The sequence below is a fragment of the Gigantopelta aegis genome, chromosome 3 (assembly GCF_016097555.1).
Source record: "Gigantopelta aegis isolate Gae_Host chromosome 3, Gae_host_genome, whole genome shotgun sequence".
Taxonomy (NCBI): Eukaryota; Metazoa; Mollusca; class Gastropoda; order Neomphalida; family Peltospiridae; genus Gigantopelta; species Gigantopelta aegis.
Genome location: NC_054701.1, coordinates 24,794,351 through 24,817,785, shown reverse-complemented (window position 1 = coordinate 24,817,785; position 23,435 = coordinate 24,794,351). Strand labels below are relative to the sequence as shown.

The 23,435-nt window shown below is 39.4% G+C and overlaps 1 protein-coding gene across 1 annotated transcript in view; it reads right to left on the bottom strand.

Annotated features, from left to right (window-relative positions):
* Positions 1 to 3,117: 3,117 nt before the first annotated feature.
* Positions 3,118 to 23,435, bottom strand: part of LOC121367742 (Fanconi anemia group J protein homolog) — a 45,373-nt gene continuing 25,055 nt past the window's right edge. Inside the window, exons 23-32 of the mRNA XM_041492084.1 lie at positions 21,325 to 21,431; positions 16,715 to 16,750; positions 16,262 to 16,386; positions 15,998 to 16,065; positions 15,508 to 15,619; positions 12,647 to 14,204; positions 5,757 to 5,820; positions 5,069 to 5,200; positions 4,157 to 4,329; positions 3,118 to 3,383 (exon numbers count right to left, since the gene is read on the bottom strand). Of these exons, the coding sequence (XP_041348018.1) occupies positions 3,348 to 3,383; positions 4,157 to 4,329; positions 5,069 to 5,200; positions 5,757 to 5,820; positions 12,647 to 14,204; positions 15,508 to 15,619; positions 15,998 to 16,065; positions 16,262 to 16,386; positions 16,715 to 16,750; positions 21,325 to 21,431 (2,411 nt within the window). The 3' untranslated portion in view covers positions 3,118 to 3,347. The remainder of the gene's footprint in view (positions 3,384 to 4,156; positions 4,330 to 5,068; positions 5,201 to 5,756; positions 5,821 to 12,646; positions 14,205 to 15,507; positions 15,620 to 15,997; positions 16,066 to 16,261; positions 16,387 to 16,714; positions 16,751 to 21,324; positions 21,432 to 23,435) is intronic.

Sequence of the window (23,435 nt, the reverse complement as noted above, 5' to 3'; positions counted from 1 at the left end):
GCATGGGATTTTTAATCCAGATACCGACTCCAAACCCTGAGTGAGTGCTCCGCAAGGCTCAATGGGTAGGTGTAAACCACTTGCACCGACCAGTGATCCATAACTGGTTCAACAAAGGCCATGGTTTGTGCTATCCTGCCTGTGGGAAGCGCAAATAAAAAGATCCCTTGCTGCCTGTCGTAAAAAGAGTAGCCTATGTGGCGACAGCGGGTTTCCTCTAAAAACAGTGTCAGAATGACCATATGTTTGATGTCCAATAGCCGATGATAAGATAAAAAAATCAATGTGCTCTAGTGACGTCGTTAAATAAAACAAACTTTACTTTTTTGGACCAACAAGGTGCAAACTTATTGGCGTCTTGTTATGAAATAGTTTTTGAAATTAGATTAGATCCAAACTTATGTCAAGACCACCCGCCCCGCTGGTGTCATGGTAAAGCCATCAAACATGAGGCTGGTAGGTACAGGGTTCGCATCCTGATACTGGCTCTTGCCCAGAGTGAGTTTTAACGACTCAATGAGTTTTAACGACTCAATGAGTAGGTGTACACTACACCTTCTTGCTCACTAACCACTATTAATGAATACCACCACGTGGACTTCTCTCTCACTAACCCACTGACGTGGGCAGACAGCCCATATGTGCCCAGGACAGTGTGCTTGAACCTCAATTGGATATAAGCACGGAAATAAGTTGAAATTAATTAATGTAAACACCTCATCGATTGGAGCCAAATTTTAGCCCCCTAAAAAGTGCAATTTCACTTGCTAAATAACTTACTGTCTGACAAAAGCAAGTGCTCTACCACTTGCATCCAGATAAACACCCATTTGTTTTATTCTAGGACACTGCCAGAGCATACTGATTGGGCGGGCATGTGGGAGGGGGTGCCAGGCATGTTAAGAGAAGTTTCAACAGGATGTTATTTATTTCTTGATGTCTGTGATAAAAATAAAAGGGGGCATACCCTTCAGTTCCATCCCAGAACAGTCTGTTGAATAGAGAACTATTTGATGTCAAATATTTGGCATTTCTGAGGGCACCCCTCCATTAGTAAAAAGGATCTTTTGTATTCACTTTCCCACAGACTAGACAGTACATACCACAACCTTTGATATACCACTCATAGGGAACTGGTTCATTTATAAAACAAAACCAGCAACAATCAGTAACCTTTAAAACATTTATTTATTATTAATTTCAGCAAAATAAACATGTAATATTTTGTCACATGATTGTATACATGGATTGATAAATCACAGATTAAAAAGTAAAAATGTAGTGATTACATTCAAGTACTTCATTCAGTTCTATTAACTTGATTTGTAAGATTTATAGATAAAAATAATCCTTAAAATTATGGGGCCGAATTTACAAAGCCTGTTTGTTTTACAAATGTGTAACTACAAACATTCACAATGCTTAAACATCTGCGTTTAAGAAAAACAGACTTCATAAATTTGGCCCATAAAGTCCAGAACATTTCTATAAATGTCTTTATATTGTTGAGATCATAATGACAACATTTTGCTGTTATATCATTTACTCTATTCTGCTTGGTATTTCTGTTCAATTCCATGACTTCCTGCCACTCTGGCTATCTATTGCGCACATTTTAAAATAGAAATCCACCTAAGACATTATAATCTCGATACTACATGTATTACCAATGATCAGGATACAAGTCAATCATCATGCTGTAATTAACACGATACAATTCATTACAGGACATGTTCCCATAATTTGTTACCTGGTTATTGATTATTCTTATTGTTTGTCATAAAGTAATTTTGTTAACATTCAGCAACTTGAACATAAAATATGTTTGGCACTAAACACAAGGTACACTCATTGTAAAGTTTGTTTTGTTTAACGACACCACTAGAGCACATTGATTTATTAATCATCGGCTATTGGATGTCAAACATTTGGTAATATTGACAGTCACAGAGAGGAAACCTGCTACAATTTTCCATTAATGGTAGTAGCAAGGGATCTTTTATATGCATCATCCCACAGACAGGATAGCACATACCACAGCCTTTGATATACCAGTTGTATACACTGGCTGGAAAAAGAAATAACTCAATGGGCCAACTAATGGGGATCGATCCCAAACTGACCATGCATCAAGCGAGTCTTTACTACTGTCTTTACGTTTTGTGACGTCCGGTGGTATAGCTTGGGGTGAAGTGACGTCAGCTCCTGACCATCTCCTGTATGTACAGTGTAAACAAAAGCAATAATTTTGAACAAGGCGCTTCTCTTTGATCAACCTGACTTGTAAAACAACATAAATGACGTAATAATATAATAAACTATTTAACTAAATATATTTCAAGTTGCATTAACGGAACAAAATGGGGTTATAGTATTTTTCTCTGTTAAATAATCCAAAGGAAAAATGTACACTATTAGGCCTATTGATATGCTATGTTGGAGCAAAAACAACAACCCACGATACCCAAGTGATAATTTTATTTCTTTGGGACTACATAATTGGTAAGTTCTGTGGTTTTAGATGGAAAAGTCTACTTAATCAATAGTTTTGCAGAACTATTTACAGTAATAAACCATGTCCATTACCATTTTAGGGGCGACAGGTAATATTCCACAATACCAGTATGTATTTTTGTGTCTAGACAGCGTCAATTAATTAGCTCGTCTGGTTACCAATCAAATACACACCTGCCAATCACGAATCACAGGTAGAAGCAACTAACAGCATAGACCAATTAACTAAGAAAACACTCCGTGTATTATTTCAGTACGTAGGTTCATGCATGGACAAAACATTGTTAATTATTTCGACTTGTTGTGTAGCCACTTTGACAATGGTATTTTATTTTGTATTGAAAAATAATATATATAGTGCTGGATATACTTATTGCTGGCTTACTGGGACGTGTATTATTACAGAACATTGCAATGTATAACTATTTATCATCCCGCAAAAACCAGGTAGATTGTGTTTCTCTAGTTATAAGGCTCATTCCTGACATTACGCGTTAAGTATTACGTAACCACCAGCTCACCAGAGGGCGTACTCACTGAGATGGTACAAAATGGCTGCGCCCGTTATATACAATAGCCGTCACATTTAACCATTTTATTAATTAACTATACGATTATACTTGTTGATATTAAGCAATAATGTGCATTATATATCGTTGAATATGCATACCAGGCCAAATGCCTTAATTGTCCCTTCCTTTAAATAGGCCCATAACAGTAACAGTGTGAAAATGCATATCAGACATAAGCAGTGATGTTCAATAATGGGAGTCACAGACAGGGAATTTAATCACAGCCTTGCAGTCCATTTAATTGGAAAATCACAGATGATGTTACGTCCACTTTACCATAGGAGATAAAAGCCATGTCTAAAAAGAAAAACAGAACAAAGTTATTAAAAAGTAAATTGCATTTCATATTAAAAAAATATGCATACAAAGCATATGGAATTATAGGCCTCTGATTTCACAGATTCTGAAATGATTGTCAAAATCAAAGAAATGTAAGCTAACCCACCAATACTATGATGTTAATACATTTAATTCAGTGTAAAATCTTTAAATACCGGAATGAGCCAGGCACTGACAAATTTCATTACCTATTAAATTCTCCATCTTTCAGGAAAATGTTCACACTACAACAGATTAATTCTTGTAAACTGGGAAAAAATAAATGTGTATAAATTTTGCGTCGTTGATGCTCAGCTTATTGTCATTACAGATAGCTACAGTTATTCGCAAAACTTACAAAAAAAGATGTCACAATATTAATCCGGTTGACAGTACATTGTTCATGGAAGTATTTATTAAAGGCATACTGTAACATTACTTGTTAGAAACCAAATCTAGCTATTGCATTACCATAACTGAACCATGATGGAGTGAAATCCATGTTAACTCTCGGCAATTTTAGTTTTTGAATTATGGACCATTGCCATAATTCAATTATTTTTACAAAATATCATTAATAAATGGAGTATGGTGGTTATAAAGATGGTTGAATAAAGTACATTTAAGGACAAATCAAATTATTTTTGCTCAGGTAATACTTTGTTAGACCATTAAATAGGTCAGTGATCTGTGACTGTATGCCTTTAATGCTGTCTACTCTGAAACATAATGAACACCCAACTATATCGTACCTCTCCACTTTTAAACTCCGATGTGTCCACACTGAACACCACTCTGCAGCCAACAGTCTCTACTCTGCAGCCTACAGTCTCTACTTGATGTGAACCAGAATCACAAGCTAAACATGACAGATACTGGATACAGGCTTTGTGGTCTTCATTCCACACACAGTTTAAATATACATCTGTAAGACCAACAACAAAATATTACTTTTTGAAAGCATAAATTAGGATACTCTTACAAACATATTACTATTAAAACATTTTACTATTTGTACATGCATCCTTCGTGTGATCTCTGCTTTTTAATACCATGGCAGAGTTTCTGCTGGAGGGTAAAATGGGTATGGAGCCATATCCAATTTATTTTGCAGATTTAATTTTTTAAGTTAACCATTTGACAAAATTAATTAATCTTATCATTACAATATAATTTTCTTAACCCTAACCCTAACCCAAAACTTAACCCATTTTCTTTCTTGGGGAGGTTCCCCATGCCCCCTGTTGACTGTGGTTGCATTCAATTCCATAGTGCCATACCCAAAAAATTATTTCTGGCAGAAACACTGCATGGGCAAAAAAAAAAATCAACACTTTTTTTTCTTCAAAATTTGAAGATCAGAATAACTGTATGTCATATTACCTGGTATATATAACATCTATTACACATAAAATTGAAAGCCAGATTTACATAATCATATTTTATCAACAAAAAAAAACAACAACATATATTATTGTTATGATTACATTTATTTTTCAAGATTGTCTTAAACTTTGACAGTTCAAATTAAATTGGTATTCCCTGGGGAAAATATAGAAGCTATAAAATGAAATGAAATATTGTTTGCACTGGGTCAATCAAAAGGTTGTGTTTCAGTGATCTCACAGACACAGTTTTTCATTTTGTTAATTAACTGAACTCACCAGATTGTAGGTTTGAAGTTTGGACTTGCAAGTTTCTGGGTAAATCTGTACTGGTGAAATGTAGCACAAATGCATTCTTTTTCTCCAACACTCCTTGCAAGAAACTGGGTATCCTTTTTCGTTTCTCACAGTCTTTTAAAAAACCCACAAAATTATTTTGTTTTATAAGTTATGGACATAAGAAACATATCTACAAATATATTAGAGTACCATACAGAAATACATAAAGAGATGATTTAGAGGACAACATAATTTATAAGTACATTATAAATATTGTTGCTGAACAGCAAGTTAGGTATTTTATTTATTAACCAGTGTAATTCTGATTTCATGAAGTGAAATTGAACAGTACAAGTTTGCCAAGCTGAAAACCAGAAACAGTGATGACCTCCTGTTCAATGTGTTGTGTGTGATGTCAAACTTGGGATTCAAGGGACCATAAATACATTTATAAACATTACCACACTGATGAAATAAAACAAATAGGGTGTTCATTGCATATCGTTATACCACAGCACTAACAAACAAAAAGATAGAAAAATATTGCCCCACATGTCTCTTTGTACATGGGTAATAACTACATGCATGCCATGTACATTGTTATAGACTCGTCAATTAAATTTGAAGTGATTGAAAACATGCAATACATATCATATGTATACACACACTTTAAAAATACTTCACCCACCTTTAACATCTTGAACCAAAATACTTCCACACGCACAACACTGAACCAGGGTTGTCCTGTGTTCCTGCAACAATACAAAATACAATTTCCATAACACTGTTAATTAATAAAACATGACTCCATATTTGTTAGTACCATCAGACTTCCTGCCAGAAAATAATTTGAGGGTACAAAATAAAAACAAAACAGATCATAAGTGCCTCTATAGGTGGTTATAGGTTTGAAATCTTTTAAAATTGGATGCTGCATTTTATGTACTTCGACAAATTTTAAACAGCATGAATGAATGAATGAATGTTTAACGACACCCCAGCATGAAAAATACATCGGCTATTGGGTGTCAAACTATGGTAATGCAAATAAATAAAGTGATGATCAACATCAATATAAAAATTCAAGGTTTAAACAAAAACAGTGTAAAGAACTGTGCAAAAATACAAATACAAATATCACAGAATTTTACGGACACCGAATTTTACTCTAAACTTCAATTTGTGCTGTATTGGCCATTCTCAAAGAGAATGTTACACCCCTGCACCACGATGAGGTTACAGCACGCGCAGGGGTTTAAACAGCAGTTCTCTTACAATATATATATTTTTTTAAATATAAAAATGCATCCATAATTTCCAAGATTTTAGGGTTTATAATTTTACCCTTTATATCCTCTGGCAAAAATCGTGATCATATATATATATCTTATTACATTATTATCCTCACTTCTCATTTTGATTTACCAAACAATCTGGCAAAACTGTCAACTTTTTAATTTTCATCTTTAACTCAAAATATTTAGTTTTAATTGTGGCCCGGTTATGTTTTGTTTTAGATTAATTACAATGTACTAGTACTAAATATTTTAGTAGATCAAATTACACCTAGGGTCATGTTCATGAAAATGGAGAAAACTTGAGTGTTTTCTCTTTTATAGATACATTACCTGTCCTCAAACAAGTGCACCTCCCCCCCACGCAAGTGGTCTGGTCCGAACATCCCAACAGCCAATGGGATGGCCTAAATTCTTCTACTGCATACTGCTCTCTAGTTCCGGTCACATGACTGTAACTTCCTTCTTTTTCCCTGAGCGCATCGCACGGAGAACAGGAAGCGGGGAGGCCCGGGCGGGATGAATCTTGAGGACAGGTAATGTATCTATAAAAGAGAAAACACTCAAGTTTTCTCCATTTCTATAGACATTACCTGTCCTCAAACAAGTGCAGCATTCAACAGATGGTGGTGGGTGCCGAGATCCGTAGATGCTTGTGATAACTCCCCAACCGGAAAGAGGCTGACTAGTGGAAGAATAAGGCCAACCTTGGTAAGCCCTCATCCTAGGGATGCCCGTCACAGACCAATGCAGGTGATGTTAGTAACAACAACCAGAATGGTGGCATCCGTCAGCAGTGGCAGGTACGGCTCCTAGAACACATGGACCAGGAGGCGGAAGCCACATCTCATGCTGGTTCTGACAGGGTGGGAAGACGTAGCCACCAGGGATGCAGGTGTTAGGTAACCCTCACGTATTGAAGTGTTATAGTTTTTCAATAACAAGCGACAACCTAATGAGGTGCATCCGTCAGAACATTGAACAAAACAAGACCCCCGAGTGTTTTCTGTCTAGTACACCAAAGATCTGTTAGTTCAATAACGACAACCAATAACCACATGCAGTGCAGGGTAAAGGTTATCGAGACAAAAGTTCCGGCACCAGTACGTGAACTGTGCAAAAGAACAAAAGTCTAAGCAATCCTCATCTGTCTATTCGATGGACATCTCGGTATGCAGCCCAGAATCAGACAGACATCAATGGCGACGAGGACGGCTTGTATTCAACAGAGTCTGTGCAGCAACAACCGGACCCAGATGATGGAACCCCTCAACGTCTTCTGTGGTGACATCCCTCAGATAATAGTTGGCGAAGATGGAGTCCGTAGCCCAGAACCAACCAGTGATAATGTGCTGAATGGGTGTGTTGCAGTGCAGGGACATCGTGGCAGCCAAGGCACGGAGTTCATGCGGATTAGAAGCAGACGGAGCAGGTAAACCCTCCTTCTGATAGGCGGTCAGGATAGAAGACCGGATCCAGGTGGCCGTGTTCTTGGTAAGGTCCCTCAACCGACTCTGGTTACAGGAAAGGAAAAGTCTTTTGCGATGTTGTCGAAAAGATCTGGTCCTCTCGATGTACTGGTGCAGGGCTCTGACAGGGCACAACGCCAAGTCCTCAACGTCCGCCGGACCAACGATAGAGGAGAGGGCCTGCACAACATACGAACGAGGCGCTTGGTCTGGTAACTGATTCTTTGCAACAAAGTTCATGAGTAACCCCAAGTTGACTGCACGCCGATCTTGGTGAAAACGTACCAAGTCTACATCAAGAGCATGGAGTTCTGAGACACGGGCAGCCGTGGCAAAACCGAGTAAAAACACCGTCTTCCGCATCAAGTCTTGCAGGGAAGAGGATTCGATCGGCTCATAAGGTGCGGTCGATAACGCTCGTAACACCAGATTCAGGTCCCATCTTGGTGGCCGAAACCGGTGTACTTGATCATCAAGGCGAAACCCTTTGATCATCTTATGGATCTCAGGAATACCCGATAACTTCGTTCCAGTAGCGACATCACGAACAGTAGCGATGACCGAAACGTACCCAGCGATGGTAGACCCCTTTAATCGTAAAGTGGTCCGCAGATACAGCCAAAAAACCCAGCAAGACGAAGTATCTGGATCGTCTGAGGTTTGAGGTTTTGCCGGAAACACCCTTGGTGAAAGCAAAGCCATCTGACGTTAGTAGTAGATGATCTGTGCGCTTTCAAAATGGCCGCCGTAGACTGTGAAGAAAAACCTTTCTTTCTCAAACTCTTGGCGATAAAGTCCACGCGTGCAGTTGGAACAACTGCGGACGTGGATGGTATAGTCTTGACGTGGGATGCAGCAACAGATGATCCCAGTCTGGCAGCGGTAAAGGATGTGGATCGGCAAGACGTATTAGATCTGGGGATACCACATCCTGGATGGCCACATTGGAGCAATGAGTAACAGGCGACAATGGTACAGCTGAAACCTCTGAAGCACCCTTGGAAGGAGGATTCGTGGAGGAAAAGCGTACGCGTCCATCTGTTCCCAGCTGATGGCCAAGGCGTCGAGATCCAGAGCTTCGGGATCCAGCATCGGAGACACGTAAACCCTCAGCTGATGGTTGAATCGTGTGGCGAAGAGATCGATGTTTGGTGTCCAAAGTCTGTCGCACACCCATCGAAACACTTCGGGATGGAGCATCCATTCCGTCGGCTGTGGAGACGACGGCCGAGACAGTGTGTCGACTAGTACATTGGAAACCCCTGGAATATGGCGAGCCCGAAGTTGCAACGGAATCTCGTCAACCAGCTTGTAGAGACGATAAGTCAACTGCAGCAGACTGCTGGAGTGGGTTCCGCCCTGACGGTTGATATAAGCCACCGCGGTAGTACTGTCTGTGGCTACCATGAGAGAGGCGCCTGACAGCATCTCTCGCCAATGAAAGATGACGTAACTGACAACATCTCCAACAGGTTGATGTGTAGATCGGCTTCATCTGGAAACCACAGCCACCAACAGGGACTGGACTGCAAGGCGACTGGTAACCGGATCAGCAAATCTGCGTTATTGTACTGAATGCATGGATTCAGAAACAAACTGGATACCGCGACCTCTAAGCATAAAATGTTGCGCCGACGTCAAAATTACTCTTGCAATGATACTTCATGAAACAGTAATAGAGTGATTCAGGAATCAAGACATCGGAAACAGCGACCCCGTGATACAGGCAAGAGCCAAGACAGCGTAGCAACTCGCTACGCTACATGCCCGATATACCTGGAAGTGAAGCAACGCAAAACAGCAACCGGCTAAAATCCACGGCCGTCACACCACCCGGTGCGAAACAGCAGCAGAGACCATCTAGACAGCATCGGTCACGAACTCTGGCGGTAACAACAGTAAACGTCAGTGAGTTGATAAGCCGCAATGAACCATAGGAAAACGGTGACGGTAAAACCCCCGTACCACGTGATGGCAACTGGATAACTTCCGGAACCAGCGGAAGTAGCGACTGTCTTGCATCGCCACCGGATATAGAGAACGATCTGCCGAATGTCGCTGAACCTTCCTCGAACAAGAGAATATCGGTGCACGGGATCTCAACACAAGTGACCGGACCAGTAGACTTTTCTTCGTCACCAACCCGGAACGCTTGTAACGTCGACCCCTTCACGGCAAAGAGCCGTATGTAGACCACAGGTCTGCCAAGATTACCGGCTTGTGCTGAAAGTCAAGAATGGATCGCTTCAGGCAAGTCGGTTGACGATAGTGTGCAATCGTAGTGCACATCGACGTCACGGAAGATATAAGGTAGACCAACATCAAAGTCGACGGCTAGAACAAGGCATATCCTCTGGCATCCTGCACATGAGGAGTTATGGTCGCCATGTACAACATGTACGCTGAACTGAAGCCATCGACAGGACGTGCCAATCTGTAAGTTCTAGGAAGACGTCTGGTCCCGCCGGAAACAGCGTCATCCAAGGCCGGCGTCACACCGTTGAAGGATAGGTTGAAGACGGGATACGTTCGTTGTGACGAATGGGGAACGGCACAAACGAAGTCTACTCAAGTAAACCGACATCGGATCAGTCCTCAAACGGAAACCTTCTAGAATGGTGCGAGTGGACTGAAGTGACGAAAGCATATACACCGCAGCGAGACAAACAGTCACAGCCATGTGGGTCACTGCGTCCGGATCTTCTATAACGGAAGGTGCCGACGCATCATCTGGAAAATCGGTCAGTAACCTGGCACAGGCACTTCGATCCAATGTACTGGCTGCATCGGAAACACGGACCGTGGACGGTCCCGTCAGGAGCCGGTGTAACCCTGAACGCCGAATCAGCTGCCGACTGGTGTGGACGGTACGATGTACACGGACCGGCAGGAGCCGGTGGAACCCTGGACACTGCACCACTTCGATCGATCACGGGACGACGGTACCGAACGGTGAGCCGATGACGCAATTTTCCAATTCGTTACAGGGCTCCGTCTGCTTGCTGGAACAACGATACGCACGGGCCAGTTACTGGTAGCCGTGTAAACCGACGGGGGCCTGTGGCAGCCAACGATCGAATGCCGATATCTGCCGGTGGAACCTCCGTGGCGATCATCGAACCCGGACCCTTCTTGGCTGAAACCGGTGGATGGGCCAGCGGCGGTAGCATATCAGATATGACAGCCAGACAATCCCTCAGTGACAAGTGGTCCGCCGCATCCAGATCTTCCAGCACCGCATGAACCGATACATCATCAGAAAGTCACGTAGCACCCGTGAACAGGCCAGTCGCTCTGGTCATGGCCCGATGGAGATACCGGAGAACCGGACCGTGGGCGGTCCCGTGTGGATACCAAGGAACGGATGACCACATCGTCGTTGGATGTGGCAAGGACGGCAACATGTCGTAGACAGCCGCCAAGCAATCCCTCATAGTCATATGGTCCGTAGAGTCGGGCTCTTCAATGACAGATGCCGCAGGCGCTTCATCACCAAAGTCTCGTAGAACTCGAGCACAGGCCAATCGATGTACCGTAATGGAAGCCGCTGGTTAAACCGGACCGTGGATGGTCCCGTCTAGCCCTCGGAGGCCTTGGAAGCCACATCAACTGAAGGTTGGCGCTGACGATCTATGGAACCCGTAGGGAGCCATACAGGTCATGTGGAACGGCTACGGTCCCGGCTCCGATGCGCCGAAGGGGACTTCCCCGCCGAAGATCGGTGAGCCTTGGAATCCGTGGAGCGTCTATCTGAATGAGCCGGCTTCTTAGAGGGCTGCGTAGAAGCCGCACCCCCTGAAGAGGGGACTGGAACCGGACCTGACCCCGAACTCGCCGATTTAGGTAAGGTCGCCATTGACGCCATTGTTTCTTCCAGCATGGTCGGTAGAATTGAACGTAACTCTTCCGCCACGGAGTCAGCAATCGAAGGCGAAGATTCCACCTTCTTGGTCCTCGAAGATTCCACCTTCTTGGTCCTCGCTGACACCACCTTCAGGTAAGCCGCGAACTCGACATCAGACAAGCCCGCACAAAGGTCGCATCTAGAAGTGAGGCCACACGAACACGACAACCTGGGTCGCCGCCGGCTAACTTCTTCCAGCGTAACACGCTCGAACTAGTCGCCTGAACATTATCAGATATGATAATAGTAATTTTTCAATCTGTGAAAAGAAAGAAAAACCAACCATAACACAAATACAAAGCCGGTAAATAAAGACGCCATTTTGCAAATGGCGTCCGACACGACAACCGGCGATATAACAACATTTCATGTAATTAACACTTGGCAAGTCAAGCGAAATACGCGAAAGACATATGAAAGCTAACGAAAGCTAACGAAAATTAAGGTGAAAAACATTTCACCCAAACACAAAGCCAGTCAACACAGACGCCATTTTGCAAATGGCGTCCGACACGACAACCGGCAATATAAACAACATTTCATGTAATTAAACGCTTGGAAGTCAAGTGAAATACGCGAAAAGAACATACGAAAGCTAATGAAAACGAAGGTGAAAAACATTTCACCCAAACACTAATACAAAACCAAAGGTCTTATAAAAGTTGACTCCAAACAGAGCCAAGCAAAAGGACGCCTTTAGCAAAGAGAAAAAGAAGGAAGTTACAGTCATGTGACCGGAACTAGAGAGCAGTATGCAGTAGAAGAATTTAGGCCATCCCATTGGCTGTTGGGATGTTCGGACCAGACCACTTGCGTGGGGGGGAGGTGCACTTGTTTGAGGACAGGTAATGTCTATAGAAATAAATCAATAAGACACATTATAGGTATTTGATTCAGTATATATGTATACCTTTTCATCGTGCAACTCCGAAGCATCCAAGAAGTCAACTCCTTTATGTTTTTTGTTTTTCTGTCTCAACATACCGTCGGACTTGCGCTTTATCTGACGGGCACTCCGCCGTTTTATCACCGGTTCCTGGAAATCCTCCTGATCACTGGAGATCAGCTTTGTATTGTTGTCACTCTTCTCTTCTGATTTAATCACTGTACCCACTTCCACTTTAATGTTTTCACCACACAAGTTGATCTTTTTATGTTCGACACTTCTCTCTGTTTCTGGTTTAATCAAATCATCTACTTCTATTTTAACATCTTCACTCCACGATTTCACGTCAAGATCGGCATCAGAAGACTGTAGCTGAGACTCCAAAACAGAGCTCTTTCTTCTAAACAATGGTTTCTTACAAGACGCACCATTTTCTCCTTTATTATCACGTACTTGGTCAATGCTCAACGAGTTATTCTTGTTTGGAATGTTCATGCTTGGTTCTGACTGAGAAGATCCTTCAAAGAGCAATGGACTTTCGAAATGTTTTTCAGTTGTGTCATCTTTACTAAGAGCCAATGGTTTCAATTCAGATTCCATCTCAACAATTTCATTCCCAACACCAGCAAAACACCCAGAGTCGTCACTGGTCTGATTATGCAAATCAGTAACAGATTTCTTTGTTGCTACATTATCATGTGTTGGGGTATCCAAACTTTCCACCTTACAAAACTTAAAGAATTTATTAATTCCTTGAGCATCTTTGCTTCCAGTGGAAACTTTACTCTTTAAATTTCCAGACTTTTTTTTTGGTTTTAATGACTTTACAGAGACAGGCAAATCTTTGTGTTCAGATTTAACCTGATTCTTGTCTACACTTAAACTGGTTTTACTATTTGGAGTTTCGGAAGAATGTATATGACTTGGTGATTGAACGACTTGTTGGTATTTCACTTGTGCAGACTGTACATTCTGATTTGGTGACTGAACAGCTTGAAAACCTTTCATTGGTAGTTGTAAAAAGAAGACATGATTTTTATTCTTCCCATCAGCTTGCTGTATTAGGGAAGGTGAAGAGATCACCTGACTGCTGGTTGAAGATGGCTGTATATGTGGTGGCAGCAAAGAAATCTGTTTCAGTGTCCTTTTACCAACACCAGCCACTCCATTCTGCACAGATACAGGCAAGGGACTTCCTTGAAGGAAAATGGTCTTCTGACCGGGCACAAAACCAGCTTGAGGGATCAGAAATGTCTGACCAGTAGTTTTCACATTTTGTCCCTGAACCTGGGAGGCGACATTTTGTCTGGAAGATATTTTCTGATCTGGAGTCACAGCCGATGGAGGAGAAACAATGAGAGAAGTTCCTGGCAGTACACCTCTTGTTGGTGTAAAGAATCCAGACGCTGGCTGCTCATTCTTGGTTGCCGACTTGTCGATGTTCACACTGTATGGAGGTGAAAATGTGGAGGTGTTTCGCTTGTCGTGGAATGGTGTTCTTGGAGAGGTCACTGGCTCCTGACAAATGATTGGTTGGGAAGTCGGTGTGCTAGGAGTACTTGGAAGAAATGTAGTGTCAGGCCTAGAAGAAAATTAAAATAAAACAATGGTAAAAATGTCAAGAACGTTAAGTTGTTACTTAAAAGCACGGTCGCATGGCATCAATGACATGAAATTTACCTTTTATTTATATGACTCTTTAGCTAGCGTTAGTTACCATACCATAACAGGCCTCTGAGAACGATCATTTCATTTGCGCGTCCCTCGCACAAGGATATTTTTGCGTAACCCATTTTTCATTTGTACATTAAATTTAGATCATCATTTACATAATCATATTGGGTTATGTAGAAACGAAATGAGTTACCAGAATTTGTTTCCCATAGCCATAAATTAGTTATGCCAATTTCAATTGTTAGAGGCATACCATAAGCAGTTTTGTGAATATTTTAAACACTTAATGTTACCTAACACTAACAGGTAACAAACTTTTTAAAATTATTATTTATGGCTGAGTAAACACAATTAAATTACATACTTTTATATGGGATATGATGTCTATGTGGCTTGTTAATAAAGTATATTTTGAGTGAAATTACATGTACATATTTTTTAGATTTAATAGGTTAACTTAGATTTTAGTATAATACAGACTGCACAATGGTGGAGACACAGATTAATTCTGTATATAGATCTATCACCAATACAAGAAATGAAGGAAGGAAAGAAATGTTTTATTTAACGATGCACTCAACACATTTCATGTACGGTTATATGGCATCAGACATACCACACAGATATCGAGAGGAAACCTGCTGTCGCCACTTCATGGGCTACGCAGCAAGGGATTTTTTATATGCACCATCCCACAGACAGGGTAGTACATACCACAGCCTTTGATATACCAGTCATGGTGCACTGGCTGGAACAAGAAATAGCCCAATGGGCCCACCGATGGGGATCGATCCCAGACCGACTGCGCATCGAACGGGCACTTTACCACTGTGCTATGCAGGCACGGACCCAGGATTTTTAAATAGGGGGGCCCGAGAGCGAGAAGCACCCGAGATTCTTAGGGGGGTCAGGAGGCATGCTCCCCCCCGCGAAATTTTGAAATTTAAATGGCCCGAAACGCGATCTCCTTGCATCTGAGTAACAAAATAGCTATATTAACGTATGTTTTTGGTATTGTCATACTGTTTTTGTTATCTTCAAAATTGGGAAATAAGTGCATTTTTGTGTAATTCCACTCTAGTGTATGCTAGTTAAAAAAATAATAATAACTTGACCCCAAAAAGGGGGGGGGGGGGGGGGGGGGGGGGGGGGGCCCACTAAATCCGCGCCTGCTATGTCCCGCCCCTAACACAAGAAAGAAACCCAAGTACCCTTCCTTCTCTGAAGCTTCGATTCTAGTCTTGGTGAAGAAGGCCAAGGACTCCATTGCTTGATTAAAGCTGTGAAATGTTTGTGTCTTATTTCTCACCCACTTGGAAAGACCTGAAATCAACAGAAGAAACACATTAAAAACAAAGCCATTTGAGGGAATATAAAAGTATATGAAACCTTCAAAAGTATTTTATTTCAAATTTATTGCAAGAAGCTGTCTTGATGAGTTCTCAAAATATTAAAAGTATTTATGAAATTCAACATAATCATTGTTTAAATACAAGATTACCAACAGTTATTCTTCAGCTGTTTTTCATATACCGTATAACAATACAAAGTAACACATTAAAAGGCATAAAAGTGTAACCATTAGTTAACAGAGATAACCAATAAATAAAAACATGTTAAAAGGCAGGACAGTGTAACCAGTAACAATGAGTCATTAAAAATATTCGTTTTAAAGTAAAATATTTTATTATCAATAATTACCTTTGCAATATTTCTGTGAGTTTTTCACAAATCTGTCATCGACAAGAATAAGGGCTCCCCAGTCTCTCCTGAAAAAAAAAGGTTTTATATTTTGATTATGAAAACTTCTGAAATAATTTACACTTACATATATTGCTGATTCTGTTATTATTTACCACTTTTAAAATGCAACAAATCAGTTATGTAATAAAACATGTTTATCAATTTGAACAGGTTTACTAGCAACACACATCATAAAGACAACTAATTTTGGCCGCACTTTACCTGTGACGAATACACCTCCCAAGAGCCTGGTTCAAGGCTCGAAATGCTTGGATTTCATACCAGTCACTGCCCGAGAGAAGACCGCGAGATCTGTTTTGATCATTATATTTTCGTTTCAGTTCCACCTGAGGATCAACAAAAATAATTCAAAATTTATTCCAAGGTCAGTTGTGCTACATATTGTTAATAATATTACAGGAATAAAAAAATAAGCAACTGCTAGACTAAATGGTAGAAAATGTTGACAGAGGGATGACTAAGTATAAACAACTATTACTATGTCTAAGAATTTATTTATTATATCAACAGTTTAAAAATATTTATTGTTTGTTTCTTTTAAATAAAAATATTGGTTTAAAAAAAAAAAAAAAAAGTTGATTTTGTACTTCTTTAAGGTATAGTTTGATATGACATATGATATGAAAAATTATTTCAACAAATATGTAGGCTTACCTGTATATCTTTGAAATTTGGATAGGGTATGCCAACCTAAAATAAAGGAAATTAGAATTATCAAAAGCTGTTCATTCATATAACTTATCAAATATAAGAAATACCAGCATCAATCAAATTTTGTTTTGTTTAATGACACCACTAGAACACATTGATTAATTAATCATTGGCAAATCTGACTCGTAGTCATCAGTGCAAACCCACTACATTTTTCCATTAGAAGCAAGGGATCTTTTATATGCACTTTCCCACAGATAGGAAAGCACATATCATAGCCTTTGAACAGTTGTGGTGCACTGGTTGGAATGAGAGAAAAACCCAATCAGTTGAATAGATCCACCAATGTGTTTCGATACTGCGACGCAAGCACCTCAGCTGAGAGCTCAACAGACTAAGCTAAATCTCGCCCCCAGCATCAATCAAATTCAGACGAGATATTTTCCGTAAACAGAGTACATCTTAAAGCATTGTGCAACTATTCAGATCAAGAGATTAGTGCCATGAATGTTAATTTTTGGACGATCTATATCAAACTGAATATCTCCTACCCAGAAGCAAAAACACTCATCGAACACAAGCTTTGACTAGAATGGTTTCACCAACATAACATCACCTTGTTAGATGGCAACAAACAATCATCTTTCGACTCAGAACCGGCCACACCCTGTCGCCTACTGTCCCATATGCATCACCTCATAATTTCACCAGTCATGGAATGTTCCTGTGGCACAGGAACACAAGATCCAGAGCACATACATACACCACTGAGAGAACATGCTCTTGGCCAATACCGATGCACTTTAGTGACAAGCTATGGGGAACCAAATATGAACTGATCAACACCACACAGTTCATCAGGAACATACAAATCCTGATCTAAATTAAGAGCCATAACCAACAGTGTTTGAATGCAGAAGAAGAATATTGTAAAAAATTAAAAAAGAAGAGATAACTAGTTTAAATTTACACAAAATAGAGTTTATATCAGTGCAAGCAGTCTACAATCGCTTCTCAAATTCTAGCATTTGCTTCCAGATTAAAATTCCACAAACAGAGATTGCTTCCTATCCCATAAAACGGATTTTGAGTCTTGTAAAAATGTTAAATGTTGCAGACTCTAGTTTGAATCTGTGAAAATAAGACCCCAATTTTGGGTAATCTACAAACATAGAAATACATAAAACAGAGTGAAATAAGAGTCTGTGATGTTGAAAAAGGAAATACCTTCTAAAAATAGACTGGTGCTCATCTCCATAACTGTTACTTCTAATTTTTTGACTTATGAAAACTGCATTTCGTGGCATTACAAATATGAGGATGATCATGCATACTTCAGATGTATGAAAATGGATAATCAGGGTTTCTGCCAGTGGGTAAAATGGGTATTGAGCCATACCCAATTTTTTTTTCCGGATTTTTATTTCAGTTAACCTTTTGAGAAAATTTATTACTCCTATCATTACTGTATGATTTTCTTAACCCTAACCCTAAACTTAACCCATTTTCTTCCAGGGGTGGCTCCCATATCCTCTGTTGACTGTGGTTGCATTCAATTCCATAGTGCCATACCCAAAAATTTCTTTCTGGCAGAAATACTGCTAATCTAAACAATAACGTAAGTCAAGTTTTATATCAACTCTGTCAACAACTGCTCTAATAGTGACAAATATGCCATAGTGTTTAAAGACTAGGGTCTGTGACTTTAATAATTGTGAATGGTTTTATATCAACTCTGTCAACAACTGCTCTAATAGTGACAAATATGCCATAGTGTTTAAAGACTAGGGTCTGTGACTTTAATAATTGTGAATGGTTTTATATCAACTCTGTCAACAACTGCTCTAATAGTGACAAATATGCCATAGTGTTTAAAGACTAGGGTCTGTGACTTTAATAATTGTGAATGGTTTTATATCAACTCTGTCAACAACTGCTCTAATAGTGACAAATATGCCGTAGTGTTTAAAGACTAGGGTCTGTGACTTTAATAATTGTGAATGGTTTTATATCAACTCTGTCAACAACTGCTCTAATAGTGACAAATATGCCATAGTGTTTAAAGACTAGGGTCTGTGACTTTAATAATTGTGAATGGTTTTATATCAACTCTGTCAACAACTGCTCTAATAGTGACAAATATGCCGTAGTGTTTAAAGACTAGGGTCTGTGACTTTAATAATTGTGAATGGTTTTATATCAACTCTGTCAACAACTGCTCTAATAGTGACAAATATGCCGTAGTGTTTAAAGACTAGGGTCTGTGACTTTAATAATTGTGAATGGTTTTATATCAACTCTGTCAACAACTGCTCTAATAGTGACAAATATGCCGTAGTGTTTAAAGACTAGGGTCTGTGACTTTAATAATTGTGAATGGTTTTATATCAACTCTGTCAACAACTGCTCTAATAGTGACAAATATGCCGTAGTGTTTAAAGACTAGGGTCTGTGACTTTAATAACTGTGAATGGTTTTATATCAACTCTGTCAACAACTGCTGTAATAGTGACAAATATGCCATAGTGTTTAAAGACTAGGGTCTGTGACTTTAATAATTGTGAATGGTTTTATATCAACTCTGTCAACAACTGCTCTAATAGTGACAAATATGCCATAGTGTTTAAAGACTAGGGTCTGTGACTTTAATAATTGTGAATGGTTTTATATCAACTCTGTCAACAACTGCTGTAATAGTGACAAATATGCCACAGTGTTTAAAGACTAGGGTCTGTGACTTTAATAACTGTGAATGGTTTTATATCAACTCTGTCAACAACTGCTCTAATAGTGACAAATATGCCATAGTGTTTAAAGACTAGGGTCTGTGACTTTAATAATTGTGAATGGTTTTATATCAACTCTGTCAACAACTGCTCTAATAGTGACAAATATGCCATAGTGTTTAAAGACTAGGGTCTGTGACTTTAATAATTGTGAATGGTTTTATATCAACTCTGTCAACAACTGCTCTAATAGTGACAAATATGCCATAGTGTTTAAAGACTAGGGTCTGTGACTTTAATAATTGTGAATGGTTTTATATCAACTCTGTCAACAACTGCTCTAATAGTGACAAATATGCCATAGTGTTTAAAGACTAGGGTCTGTGACTTTAATAATTGTGAATGGTTTTATATCAACTCTGTCAACAACTGCTCTAATAGTGACAAATATGCCGTAGTGTTTAAAGACTAGGGTCTGTGACTTTAATAATTGTGAATGGTTTTATATCAACTCTGTCAACAACTGCTCTAATAGTGACAAATATGCCGTAGTGTTTAAAGACTAGGGTCTGTGACTTTAATAATTGTGAATGGTTTTATATCAACTCTGTCAACAACTGCTCTAATAGTGACAAATATGCCGTAGTGTTTAAAGACTAGGGTCTGTGACTTTAATAATTGTGAATGGTTTTATATCAACTCTGTCAACAACTGCTCTAATAGTGACAAATATGCCGTAGTGTTTAAAGACTAGGGTCTGTGACTTTAATAATTGTGAATGGTTTTATATCAACTCTGTCAACAACTGCTCTAATAGTGACAAATATGCCGTAGTGTTTAAAGACTAGGGTCTGTGACTTTAATAATTGTGAATGGTTTTATATCAACTCTGTCAACAACTGCTCTAATAGTGACAAATATGCCATAGTGTTTAAAGACTAGGGTCTGTGACTTTAATAACTGTGAATGGTTTTATATCAACTCTGTCAACAACTGCTGTAATAGTGACAAATATGCCATAGTGTTTAAAGACTAGGGTCTGTGACTTTAATAATTGTGAATGGTTTTATATCAACTCTGTCAACAACTGCTCTAATAGTGACAAATATGCCATAGTGTTTAAAGACTAGGGTCTGTGACTTTAATAATTGTGAATGGTTTTATATCAACTCTGTCAACAACTGCTCTAATAGTGACAAATATGCCATAGTGTTTAAAGACTAGGGTCTGTGACTTTAATAATTGTGACTGGCCCTCAGTGGAATATAAAAAGTGCTCGCTTGAGCCATTAGGCTGGTTAGAACAGGGCCCCATTCCACGAAGCCATCTTAGCCCTAAGATTACCGTAAGCGCATAGCTACCCTATGCACTTAAGTTGATCTTAGGGCTAAGATCGCTTCGTGGAATGGGGCCCAGGTCACATCATACAATATTTGACAACAACAAAAAATGAATGAATAAATGTTTAATGACACCCCAGTACAAAGAATACATCAGCTTTTGGGTAGGTATTAAGCAAAAGATAGGTTTGCAGGGCACAATATTTCATGAGAACCGATGTTCTCATCGCATGTTGGTTATCCAACTTTAAAATCACGAGAACCACCAGTTGGTTACATTGTAAAATTAAAAGTACCATATATCAGTAATGAAAGAGAAAATCAGCTTGTTTTTAAATAGATTTAAACCACCAATGTAGCACAGAACCATAGTTCAAGTGTTTTAGGATTAGGTAAGCCTAACTTATAGATTACGAGAACTATATTCACGTAATTGAACAATCGGTTACCTGAGTAAAACTCATGTGAACTGGCTTCCGATTACCTAAGAGTTTGAAATATTGTCCCCTGGCTTTGACTGTATTCAAATGTTACTGGAAGAACCTACTGTAATAACAGCGCGGGCAAAGTTGTCAGCAAAATCCAATCCTTCACTGACTTTCCCTCGACACACAGCCAGAAACAAAGCACCATCCGTACTTCCTTCCTCATCAGCTGTAACAAAACAAACATTGTCTACTACAAGCCACAGGATTTTACAAAAACTATTGTTTCCACAAGTGTTAGAAGCATATTGCAAAATTACAGAATTAAAAGTACATTATCATGTAAAATAATGCACCATTACCAGTACTGAAAACAAAAATTCCCACAGGTTCTGAAATTATAATCACAGGACACAGAAACGAAAAAGGTTTCCTATAACATTTGAAATTCTGTGGCCTGGTACTACATGACATTACAAATGGAGAGACCATGGTTTTGATTACTGTGACAGGTACTACATGACATTACAAATGGAGAGACCATGGTTTTGATTACTGTGACAGGTACTACATGACATTACAAACGGAGAGACCATGGTTTTGATTACTGTGACAGGTACTACATGACATTACAAACGGAGAGACCATGGTTTTGATTACTGTGACAGGTACTACATGACATTACAAACGGAGAGACCATGGTTTTGATTACTGTGACAGGTACTACATGACATTACAAACGGAGAGACCATGGTTTTGATTACTGTGACAGGTACTACATGACATTACAAACGGAGAGACCATGGTTTTGATTACTGTGACAGGTACTACATGACATTACAAACGGAGAGACCATGGTTTTGATTACTGTGACAGGTACTACATGACATTACAAACGGAGAGACCATGGTTTTGATTACTGTGACAGGTACTACATGACATTACAAATGGAGAGACCATGGTTTTGATTACTGTGACAGGTACTACATGACATTACAAACGGAGAGACCATGGTTTTGATTACTGTGACAGGTACTACATGACATTACAAATGGAGAGACCATGGTTTTGATTACTGTGACAGGTACTACATGACATTACAAATGGAGAGACCATGGTTTTGATTACTGTGACAGGTACTACATGACATTACAAATGGAGAGACCATGGTTTTGATTACTGTGACAGGTACTACATGACATTACAAATGGAGAGACCATGGTTTTGATTACTGTGACAGGTACTACATGACATTACAAATGGAGAGACCATGGTTTTGATTACTGTGACAGGTACTACATGACATTACAAATGGAGAGACCATGGTTTTGATTACTGTGACAGGTACTACATGACATTACAAACGGAGAGACCATGGTTTTGATTACTGTGACAGGTACTACATGACATTACAAACGGAGAGACCATGGTTTTGATTACTGTGACAGGTACTACATGACATTACAAATGGAGAGACCATGGTTTTGATTACTGTGACAGGTACTACATGACATTACAAATGGAGAGACCATGGTTTTGATTACTGTGACAGGTACTACATGACATTACAAACGGAGAGACCATGGTTTTGATTACTGTGACAGGTACTACATGACATTACAAATGGAGAGACCATGGTTTTGATTACTGTGACAGGTATTATCTTTTATCCTGCAACCACCGTTTCTAGTGACAGAATATGATGACGGATAAAGCAGTCATATCATGCTACTAGCAGGATATGACTTTTGACGTCACACATGTGACGTCACACGCTTAGCCTACATTACAAAACCGCTCATTTGACCGTTAAGTCATTGTACAATGTGGCTGAAATAACAAAAATAGCTTTCCTCTTTAATTTTTATGGTCTGCAGAATAAAGATAATAACTAGTTAATGATGTCAGATATTGGCAGTGCCTCATGGAATTTCCCATTCTTACCATTGCAGAATAAAGCAGATATCCAACGTTATTAACTAGTTATTCTCTATTTAAATGACATACAAAAAACCCTCTGCAGTGCAAAATGTCTTGCCGAATCATTAATATACTGCAAAATTAGATTTAAGTCAAATTACTACACCCAATAAATAACTGATACTCCATTCCAGCTGTCACCAAATAGTTGGCACGAATGACATCATTCTGGCCATTGTAAGTGAAAACAATACACATTTTAGAAATTTAAAAATTACTATTCTTATGTGGAAATTACTCTGAAAACAAAATT